Source organism: Parasteatoda tepidariorum, chromosome 11 (assembly GCF_982258835.1).
Source record: "Parasteatoda tepidariorum strain Cologne lab strain chromosome 11, Ptep-v5.0, whole genome shotgun sequence".
Lineage (NCBI taxonomy): Eukaryota > Metazoa > Arthropoda > Arachnida > Araneae > Theridiidae > Parasteatoda > Parasteatoda tepidariorum.
Window position 1 is genome coordinate 43488020 of NC_141765.1, and position 12041 is coordinate 43500060.

General features: G+C 29.8%; 1 protein-coding gene across 3 annotated transcripts in view; it reads right to left on the reverse strand.

Annotated features, from left to right (window-relative positions):
* LOC107457072 (ubiquitin-conjugating enzyme E2-24 kDa) overlaps positions 1-12041 on the reverse strand; it is a 41166-nt gene that overhangs the window by 14091 nt on the left and 15034 nt on the right. For all 3 annotated transcript variants that reach the window (XM_087154772.1, XM_087154774.1, XM_087154773.1), the window contains one exon: positions 2663-2795. In XM_087154772.1, coding sequence (XP_087010898.1) covers positions 2663-2795 — 133 coding nt within the window. The remainder of the gene's footprint in view (positions 1-2662; positions 2796-12041) is intronic.

Sequence of the window (12041 nt, forward strand, 5' to 3'; positions counted from 1 at the left end):
AATGTTTGCCACAGTAGCATGCTTAAGAAAATCATCCTCTAAAGGAAACTTTTTGAGAATATATTCACATGCAGTGACAAAAAACTTTCGCACTGCCAAAAAGAACTCAGTTGTTTCTTCTGGCGTCAGATCACTCAAAATGGATCTAGCACTTGATCCTATTATAAGAGACTCATCAGGTTTTTGATACTTGGGTTTCTGAAATTTCGCTTGTAACAGAGAAGACTTGGATTTGCTTATGGTAGAAGGCGAAACAAATCGTACAAGAAGCTCATAATATAAGCTCATTAAATCATCATACAAAGTATGGATAGAAGGTTGCTCTTTTTGCAGGGCAACATTTACCTTGGTGAATACAGGCAATATCGATGTAACAAAAACACAATATATCTTTGTTTTGTTTGATTTAAGTAACTCTTTTATTTTTTCTGAGGTAGCATTCTCTTTAACATCAGATTGTGAAAAAAAAATTAGCAATGGGTCCCACTGCTCAACTAGTCTCTTTAGAGAATTTTCTAAACTTAACCACCGAGTTGAAACATGTTTTAAAATCTTGTGAAGTTTCACATCACATTCTATCTGACAGTTTTTAAATTCATACTTTCTTTTACTACTCTTTTCAAGGTAGTAAAAAACTTTTATCACCAAATTCTCCACATCAACGGGCAATGAGGCTGTAGCCTTTTTAGCTGCTAGATGAACCAAATGACAAGGGCATCCAATGAATTTTATATTTGGTTGCTTCTGTTTTATATAGCTCAAAACACCTTTATTACATCCAGTCATTGTGTTAGTATTATCAGAACTGAATGCTATGCAACTCTCCCACTTCAGTAGATATTTTTTAAACTCTCCATCAAGAAGTTGAAAAATTCCCTCACCAGTGTTGTTAGTTGATTCAGATAAAGAAACCAGTGATGATACGATTTGTCCTTTTTCTTCATCATAATAATTAAAAATTAAAGGATATAGCTTTTTATCTGATATGTCATTGCTTCCGTCAGTGGAAAGAGAAAATAATGAGGTTCTGAGCTTACTTAGAGTACTCTCTCTTATCCCCTCAGCAGTGGAAACAGTTATTGCCTGGGTCTTGGTATGTCCACATCCATACTTTTTTGCAATGTCGGAATCTGGGAACATTTTTTTAAATAAGGCGCCAGAATGATCGGAAGCAGATAGAGAAAAATTGTGCTCAATTAAAAACCGTACGAACAATACTTCAGCTTTAATCACTCCATTTTCTTCTAATTTGGAAGAATAAAAATTGTTAATAGGTTGCTGATGCACCTGTGCTTTTGCAGTAGCACAATGTTTAGGACCGATCACGTGTCGGCGACAATCATCCAGTCCACCGTGGACAATTGAGAATTCCGAACTACAAATATTGCATTTCGCAAAGCCATCTTTTCCCGATACTAAACAAGGAAACTTTTTAGTATATTCCTCTCTAAACTTTTGATTATTCTTCCTCTTCTTTCGTAATCCATCGTCATTAGAAACTTCCCGATCCTGATTAGATCTTTTCAAATAACGATCCATCACAATAAAATTTAATAATACATACACAACTTATAAACTAACGCGATAAAAGCTGGATGAAAAATAATCTAAAATTTCAAACAAAAACGTATCATTCTTTTAACATCGGAGCAGCAAAATTCAAAGTTGTTTTCAAAAATTTTTATTGAAGTCACTTCACTTCACACGGTGTAAAGCAAAAAACTAACGCAGTTTCTCAAAGACCAGCTGCATTCAGGCAGATTACAATGGCGCCGCCGATGAGTAACCCTTCATAATCACGTGGTTTCTCCCGACCAAGGCTAACAACTCATGACGTCATTTTCGGCGATACGCAATCAGTGACGTCACCATGCTTGAAAGACGACAACAGCGGAAGCGGATAGATCGGACAGGCGCTTTCGTTTAATCCGTAGTATTTTACTATTCACCCGTAGCTCCGTAGTTTATCTCCAATTTCCGTAGCAACTACGGAAATTCCGTAGCAGTTGGAGGGTATGGTTACTGAACTCGTTTGGAATTTGTTAAAACTGAAATTCTACATTACTCCCAGATCAATTAAGGTTAACCGCTTTTACAATTACATTAAAAGTATATTTCAAATATGAAAAAAGACTATGCAAAGACATATATTTTTTATGATTGATGAAAAGAAAAACTATCACGTTAGATTTTATTCACAGCATTTTTCCAGTAAATACGATAATATGAAAAATTTAGATTTTGGGTGTTAATTAAGAACAAAAAATTAAAAGCTGCTTTTATTTTATGTTCCACTCTCTAATTGTTGTTTTTTTTTTTCCACTTTGCAATTCAGCTTTTTCTTAAAACTTATTTACCTTTAACTAGTTTTATAGCCGTTTAATTAAGTTTTTTTTCTCCTTTTACAGTCATTTTTTTATAAGCATTGCTTGCAATAATTTTTTTGTTTTTAATAAGGTGCAGCCCTTATTTTCTTGGAAAATAAGTTATAATGCTAAAAATCAAGAATTTCAGGGATCAACCATCTGGAATTTTTGCATATCCAGAATTTGCTGAATGTTGTACATTCAGGGTTGTCAAGCTTTTATAGCAATAAGATATAAGATCAGATAACTGAGCTTTTAATGTAAAGTTAGAATAAAATAACTCATAAAATTCTTACTTTAGGAGGTTTAAATGGGTATTCAGGAGAAAAATGTATGTCTAAAAAGAATACACCTCCTTCATATACAGATCCAGGTGGTCCTAAAATAGTGGAAACCCATTCATACAAATTATCACCTTTAGGTCCAGCACTATAAAAAGAAGAGAAAAGTATAAGCATGTTAGCACCAATTTAATATATTTGTATAAAAAATTTTAGATTTCTGTTACAAAAAAGTATGTGACAAATATAAAATTAAATAAAAAATTAATAACAAAGGTATAAGATTTCTGTTGGTAACAAATGATATTTTGAGCTAACTCTTAATGTTTAATGATAACTTTATAGCATCATACGAGTTTTTTGACTTCAAACATTTTTTCAAACTTCATTAAACTTTTTTGAAAAATATATTTGAATTATACTTTTAAAATCTACAAAATTTAATTTTCCTCATATACTGAAAATTTTAAACATAAAATTTCTTTAAAAAAGGTCAAAATTATTACATATATATATATATATATATATGTAACATAAAAAGCTTCAATTAATCTTTTTATGTTAGTTTCTTTCATAAAACTTCATCCTAATTAATTATTCTAAACGAAATACTTTCTCACACTTTTAAAAGCCACATCCTGTTCTTAAATCTATTTTTGGCTCAAGTATGCATGTAATTAAGAGCAGGACATTTTTCCCTTTGCTCTTGTGTGGGAAACGTTCGATCTATTTCATAAACCAATTGCAACTACTAAGATTTCCCTCTTTCCCTAAATGAAGACATATTACGGATTTTACTTTGCAAGATTTTCCCTAACATATAACCAAGGAGCGCAACTTTTCGTGTGCACTTTCACTCATTCTCATGACTGCTCTTGTCTAATAATTAATAAATAAAATTTGTACCCTCCTTCCCGACCTATGACCTGTTTTAATCCTTCCACTCGGCAACGACGTTATAAGTCGCCAGGATTTAACGGTCGGGAAGGGGTACAGTTCGTACGGTACATTAAAGATATTTAATATCTCATTTAAAATTAAATAAATCAACTTCGGAAGAGGGTACTTAAAAAATATGGAATAACTTCAAATCATTTATTCAAATGGACATTTGGTAAATAAGCAGTCAAATTCTTCTTCAACTTATGGCAATAATTAATTCATCCTGTATCTTCATCAAAAAAAAAATAATCTCTTCAATCATCAAACGTTTAGTTTATTATAAATTATACCTACGCACAGTGGAACTAAACGATCATCCGTTTTCCATGTCTATGCTGCATATTTTGTCTACGTTCCTGAGAATACTAGAAAGCTGAGCTTCAATTCCTTCCTTGGACTAAAAAGAAAAACTGCATCGAATTCCTGTTAATTAAAATGTTTTATTGAAACTATCCCTTTGAGAAAGCGTTGATTTTGCCACTCTTAAGTGCTGAGCTGGATCTTATCGTCGATGAATAATTATTCTCACACCCACGATGGTCTACTTAAATATTCGTCATTCAAAAGAAAAATAAGCTTCAATTTCTCGTCACTATTGGTGTTAATTTACGATTCATCTTAACGAAGAAACAAATTTTTTCCCTAGCAGCTCACGTCTTTGGTTTTGGAATTGTGTTTACGGAATTTCAACGCATTCCCATCTCTGTTGTGGTTTTCAAAATATCTCGGACTAATTCGAACTTTTTCAGGTATCCTTTGAGTTAAAGTTTTTTACATTTCTCATAAATCAATTTCTTAAATGATTATAATTTTAATTTTTTCCCATATTTGATGTTTCAAAGTGAAACTACCTTTTATGTATTGATAGTATTTATTGTTGAAATTTTTATTTCTTTAAATTTTTATTTTCAGTTAATTGATTTATTTGATTGAAAAGTGTTTCAAGAAATTATTTTCATACTGTTTTATGTGTTACAGCTTCTATAATTTTTTGATTAGTTGAATTTATATTTTTGTTTTACTATAGGGTGTAGGGTTTAAGATGAAGATACCATTTAAATTTTTTTTTCTCTTCGTAATGCAACTGCAGTAATTATTGAAATTTAATTTAGATATGTGAATGCAATTACGGTGTTGCAAAAATTAAATCAAGAAATGTTAAAACTATTACAAATAGTTTGGAAAAATGAATAAAATACTTGTTGTTAGAATTTAAATTGAAGTGCAACCAGACATTAATGCTTTAGTCCAACGTTGGTAATAAGTTGTAGCTCAGACATTTCCATACACAAACAACATAAAGATAGGAAAATGATCAAAAAAATTTGAAAAGTAATAGTAACCAAATTCACTTCAAAAACACATTTAAAATAGAAATGAAAATATTTGAATTCCCTAACAATTGTGACAAATTAAATTACCAATTAAGATCTCTGCACAAAAATTACTTTAAAAAAATATCCGAACTAAAATTCTTGAAAAAAAAATTTCTGTCCAAAAAGAAAGGTATAAATGAAAAAAAAAAGAAAGAAAAAAAAGGTAATTTGCAAATAAACCAAACTTGCACTTCAGATTAAAATAAGGAAAATAGCTAGATCAGTCAAAAATTGAAAACTGATTTACCTTAATACCATATTAAATTTGAAAACTTTGTTTTGGATTTCAATTAGTGATAAATTGTGTTAAACGGGTTGTAATGTAAAATCTGAGAAGACTGATCACCTTTTCTGATTATAAAAGCAATTTGTCTTTACACATATTTCCTGAAATCCGGGTTAATAATTGCAATAAAAATACCAAGAAAGAAAATAAAAGTACAAATAAATAAATATAAAGAAAGTAGAAAGGAAAATAAGAAAGAAAAAGAAAAGAAAAGTTACAGAAGGCAAATTTTGGACATAGAAAAAATAAAATAAAAAGAAATTTTTTTCGGATATTTAGCTATTAAAGTGACAAAAAATGTAAGGTAAATAATAAATAAAGTGAAATGAAGTAAATTCTGAAGTGTAGAACTTCAGAATAACAACCACTGTGTCATTTTTGTTTTCAAAAAAGGTAAACAACACTCAAATCTAATTTCAGATTGAAATTTTTCCAGTAAAAATGTTTTTTGTATTTTGTGTTTTACATTTTAAATTACACATTTCTAACAAATGTTTAAAAATTTTTGTCATCATGATTGAAGAGTTAACTTAAGTTGTGTTATTATGAAGAATACTTCTTATAGCGAAAAAACTGTAATGTGATCTTTAAACGAAATACTTATAAAACTGAAAAAACTGTTAAGTCAAAAAAATTTTTTGAAAATGAAAATCTTAAAATTGTTGATAATGCTACTACAGATTTTTGATTGTGTTAAAATTTTTACAATGAGAACATATGTAAATGTTTTATAATTTATATTACTTTTATATATTGTTACCATTACAAATTTGGTTATTTTATTTGTACTTCTACCATAGGGAAGATTTTGCAAAAGGATAATTTCAAAATTTTGGGATTCTAACTAAACATTTTTGGCGAGGGGGGATGTAACATAAAAAGCTTCAATTAATCTTTTTATGTTAGTTTCTTTCATAAAACTTCATCCTAATTAATTATTCTAAACGAAATACTTTCTCACACTTTTAAAAGCCACATCCTGTTCTTAAATCTATTTTTGGCTCAAGTATGCATGTAATTAAGAGCAGGACATTTTTCCCTTTGCTCTTGTGTGGGAAACGTTCGATCTATTTCATAAACCAATTGCAACTACTAAGATTTCCCTCTTTCCCTAAATGAAGACATATTACGGATTTTACTTTGCAAGATTTTCCCTAACATATAACCAAGGAGCGCAACTTTTCGTGTGCACTTTCACTCATTCTCATGACTGCTCTTGTCTAATAATTAATAAATAAAATTTGTACCCTCCTTCCCGACCTATGACCTGTTTTAATCCTTCCACTCGGCAACGACGTTATATATATATATATATATATATACATATATATATATATATACATATATATATATATATATATATATATATATATATATATATATATATATATATATACATATATATATATATATATATATATATATATATATATATATATATATATATATATAAAATCATTACTTAATATCGGCCAATTTATGAAATTATTCAATTTTTTTTATCCATCTATGCTAATTTTGCTACATACGGGTGATTCTCACGAAATATGACAATTCACTGTCCCTTGCTCCAAGATCTAATACTATAATACTAAAAGAACTTTTTTTTTTAAAAAAAAAATTAATAAATAGCAATGCTGTTAGCATTTTAAAATGACTTTGCACTAGCATTGCCTATTTTGTATAGTTAAAAAATTTAATTGAACTTCAAAATTTCATGTTTCTGGCATGTCACAAACAATGTTTCCAATAATAACTAGCTTCAAAACTTCCCATAAATTTTTCAATACCTATTTTTTTTTTTATCTCAACCTGTGTAAGCATTTCTAGAATATATGCAGAGGGTATTATTTACAAAAACTTTGGTTAAAATAATTTTTTCTGTCAATAATTTGTTTGTCCCAAAAAACTCTGTCATTTTCCTGGCTACTATTACTTAGTGGTTTATAACCAAAATAGGTAAGAGCCAGCAATCAATATCTAATGTTAATAGATTGATTAGATACCCTCCTATATGAACATGTCTTGTTGCATGAATAAAGAAGCAATTTTCTGGTTCAAAATCTATTTCAAAAAATTTTTCATGGTGAGTACGTTTTTGTGTTGTCATTTTCCTAGCTTCTTGAAATCATTAATAACATAAACTACATAGATTTATCTAAGTTATTTTAAGAAATCCTGTTGTCTTCCGCAGAATATAAACGTCTTAGGCCAAAATATTAAATTAAAGTAAAGTTATATGCTACAAAATGGCAAATTTGTTATTATCCTGGCTTATGAATGCTAGGACATTGAAGTGTTACCAGAAATTTTTTTCAACTGCTAATAAAGGAAGGAAATCAAATATTAACCTAATACCAAGTTTATGTATGATTGTAATATGCTTGGATGTAATCAAAGTTATTTATTTATTTTATGATTGATTATTATACACAATTTTATTCTATACACATCATCAACGAAAACGTTTTTGATTCTTTCTACAGTGGATAAAGAGAATTAATTTAAGCAATTTATGGTCCATCTAGCATAAAGGCTTAAGTTGAGTTACTTACTATTAACTTAAAATGATTGTTTTTTAAACTTCTAAGATAATGTCATTTTCCTGGCATTCAAGATTTGGCGAATTTCTATTTTATTTTTTTGTGTTTTGGGAGCGTGTTTTAGGAAAGATGAACTTCTTATTGAAGTATACGTAAGAGAACTGCTGAGTTTAGTTTTAAATTATAATCAATGCCATTTGGTTAAACTTTATGATAAAATCGAAGCGTACTTAAGATCCTTAGGTACGTTAGGAGTTACCAGGGATGAGATTAGCCAAAAGGCAAAAAAGCTGAATTTCCACGATAGTAAATTTTACCCAAGCACAACTCTTTAATAATAAATTCCAGACAGTTTAAGGTAATAAATAATGTGTTGACATACAATTGTGTACTAATCTATTATTACATAAATGATTACATTGATACTTAACATTTAGTGAAAATAAAAATTACCAATTGAAAAAATAAAGCTGGAAATTATATTTTTCCTAAGTTCACATAAGAGACAATTATTACTTGAAAAACTACCTGGTTTAGCAAATTAAAACTACTGAGAATATACATTAATAATTCATCTCTTTTAATAAATAATGTTATGTGATTTATAGCAAATATATCAGTAACATTACTTTTCAAATTATATTGGGAAAAAAAAACTTTATCTATGGACCAAATCATTATGTTTATATTATAGTCTAATCTAACTAGAGCCCTCTGAAACATATCAATAACAGTGAAGTAGAAATATATAGTAACTCCTTAACACAAAAAAAATGCTACTTTAGTTTGAAAAATTACACGACAATCAGCTGCTTAGATAATTGTTTCTTATTTGATAAGAATTTTGCATTTTATAGCATAAATAACAGCAATTATAAATAAAACTTTGATAATGAGTTAATAAACTCTTTTTCCAAAAAAAAAAATTTAAAATTTAATTAAATCCCTTTTAAGTGATTGCTTTTGTTTGCTATATCTTTTATGTTTCCTATATTTAGTCGTTAGTCCATCTTCAAACATCTTGTGACAAATCCTATTTTTTCTTCTCTGCAAGCACAGAATGTAAGTTTTGAATATATTCCCTTCCAGTTTCTCTGATGTTGTAACACTTACATATACTAATAATCGTCGTTAGAAAAACAGTCACCTTTATAGTAACTAATTCAAAAAAAAATTTACTTTTTACAAGAATCACGATAGTTGATCTTATAACTGTGTGAACATGAATAACAATTATGGATTTTGAAATCCCATGAATATGAAACTAGATATACGATTTTGAAAATGAGAAAATTCAAACTTGGATATAGAATTTTTAAAACGTGTAAATACAAATCACGATTCATAATTTTTTAGATCGCGTAAATACGAATCATGACACGTAATTTTTAGATTGCATATATAAGAATTATGATGCATAATTTTTAGAATGCGTGAATGCAAATCCCAATGCCTTATTTTAAAATCACGTATAAATATGAAAATCAATGTTTGATATTATAAACAGCATGAGCAAATCAAGACATTAATTTTAAACTTGCGTGAATACGAATGGCTACATAGGTTTTTAAAAAGGCGTAAATACGAATCACAATATCGGATTTTTAAATCTTGTAAATAAGAATCGCAACATACAATATTCAAATCGCGTGAATAAGAATCACAACACGCAAATATGAAAAGCTATGTTTGAAATGAAAATCGTGTGAATAAGAATCGAGATATTAGCAGATTCCAGGCTTAGGACCTCTAAAAGGCTTGTCAGAAGCAGTGTCGTATGAACTACGAAAATCGGATCTATCTGGAGGTCAGGTAAAAAATTCGGAAAACCTTATCTGCTGCGTGTAAAAGGGGAGAAAATAGCCAAAATAAGTAAAAATGAGAAAGGATTGGTAGCTATTTAGTTTGAATTTTCTGTTTCTTTTAGAAAATCAGTGAATTTTCTGTTTCTTTTAGAAAATCAGTAAATTTTCTGAAAAAGTGGAATACTTATAAAAAAATGTGAAATTTTTAGAAAATCTGAATTTTTGATAAAAAAACTGATATTCAAGAGATAAAAGTGAAAAAAGCGGAAATCCGCTAAAAAGCGGAAAAATCTCATATTGAGTTACTTCAGACAAATATGCAGCAATGCTGTAACCACTGGTAGAAAGCTGTTTGTCAGATATTTTGAAAATATGGGAGCACCATATTAGTTCTCTTTTAGTAAAAAATAAGGAAGAGGGGAAAGTAAATAAATTAACTCTTCTCTTGGAATTTTTGAAATCAGAAGTAGAAGGAGAACAAAGATTAGCCATTGCTAAAAATACATTTAATTATGAAAGAGAAACACACAAGAAATATTATAAGCGTAAATTTAATGAAAACAAATATGATATTCCTACTGCTTCAGGACTGTTAAATACAAATGATAATTTTGAAAGAAAGTGTATTTTTTGTGCTAAAAAACATTACTCTTGAGATTGCAATAAAACAAAAAATATGAGTTTAGATGAAAGACGAGAGTTAGTTAGGAAATCTGGTTGCTGTTTCAAATGTTTAAAAAAGGGTCATGTTTCTAAAGAGTATTATTGTAAAATAGTGTTTTTGCTGCTGTAAATTTCACTGTACAATAATGTGTCCAAATTTGTCCAATGAATCCAAAATAACAGATACCCCTAAACCTGATGAATATTCAAAAGATCAAATACTAACAATTCTGTTGAATAAAAATAGTGTATTGTTACAAACTTTACAGGTACATCTTAGAGCTAAAAATACTAGACATCTTATACTGGCCATGATTAATACAGGTAGCCAGCATTCCTATATTAGTGCAAAGACTGTAAAATTGATGAACTATGAAAGTTTAGGAGAACTTCCTATAATACATAGCTTATTTGGTAGCCTTGAATCTCCACAGCAAATGCATCACTGTTTTATAGTATATTTAACTAGTTTGGATTAAACTTACAATTGTAATTTCAAAGTATTAGAACAAGAAATGATATGTGGTGACACAAGGAAAACTCCTCATGGACCATGGATGAAAGAACTTCAGAAAAGAGGAATAAATTTAACTGATTTGGATTATTGTTCCTCTTGAGCAGTCGATTCTGAGCTTCAGCTACTGATAGGAGTAAACGTAGCTGGGAAGCTGTTAAACGGTAAATTCAGAATTTAGAAGCTGGGCTGGTTGCAGTTGGTACTCACCTGGGCTGGACAATAATGGGGGAAATTCCACATGTGTTTCCTGTTTCGGAATCCTGTTTGTCAATCATATCCTTACTCACTAAGTGACATCAGCCTGCCAGACATATGGAGTTTAGAAAGAATAGGAATTGCAGATCCAGTCGAAAGTCAAACAAAAATTGAGCCATGCCAGGCTGCTTATGAACATTTTCAAAGCAATCTAAATTTTAACAATGAAGGTAGGTATGAAGTAAAGTTACCTTGGCTTCAGTTACACCCTGCACTTTCTGAAGGGAGAGAATTAGCAGAAAGAAGATTGCGAACAACAATTAACAGATTGAAAGCAGCTCAAATCGTAGAAGCTTATCAAGATGTCTTGCTGGCTTGGTTGAATGAAGGAATTATTGAAGAAGTGAATATGGATAATGAGGTTCTACCTGGACATTTTCTTCCCCACAGAGCTGTAATTAAAAATTCATCAACGACAGCACGAACAAAGAATTCAACCTCTTTGAAGGAATGTCTTGCCAAAGGGACTAATTTTCTGGAACTTATTCTCACTGTTTTAACTCGTTTCCGCATGAAAAAATTTACGGTAACCGGGGATATTAAACAGGCCTTTTTACAGGTCAGTGTCTAAATAAGATAGAAACTATTTAAGATTTCTCTGGATCATAGACGGTGATTTGAATAAACTGAAAATTTACAGACACTGCAGGGTTGTTTTTGGACTCACCTGCAATCCATTTTTGTTAAGCCCCACTCTTAAACACCACTTAGCGAAGGCTCCACCTCAATTGAAGGACGCTGCTTTGTTTATACAGGACACTTTTTATGTTGATAATTGTCTCGCCACAATTGAAGACTGTGAAATTTTTGTGGAACAATCGAAAGAATTATTATTGTCTGGAGAATTTTATTTGAGAGGATGGCGAAAAAATTATTCTATCATAGAGAATGACCCTGTTCCACCTATAATCACTGAAGACAGAAAAGCTGGACGAAGGAAATTTAATTTCGGCATTGGGACTTTCCTGGGATTTATCACTGTAATTCAAATTATAAAGTAACTAAAG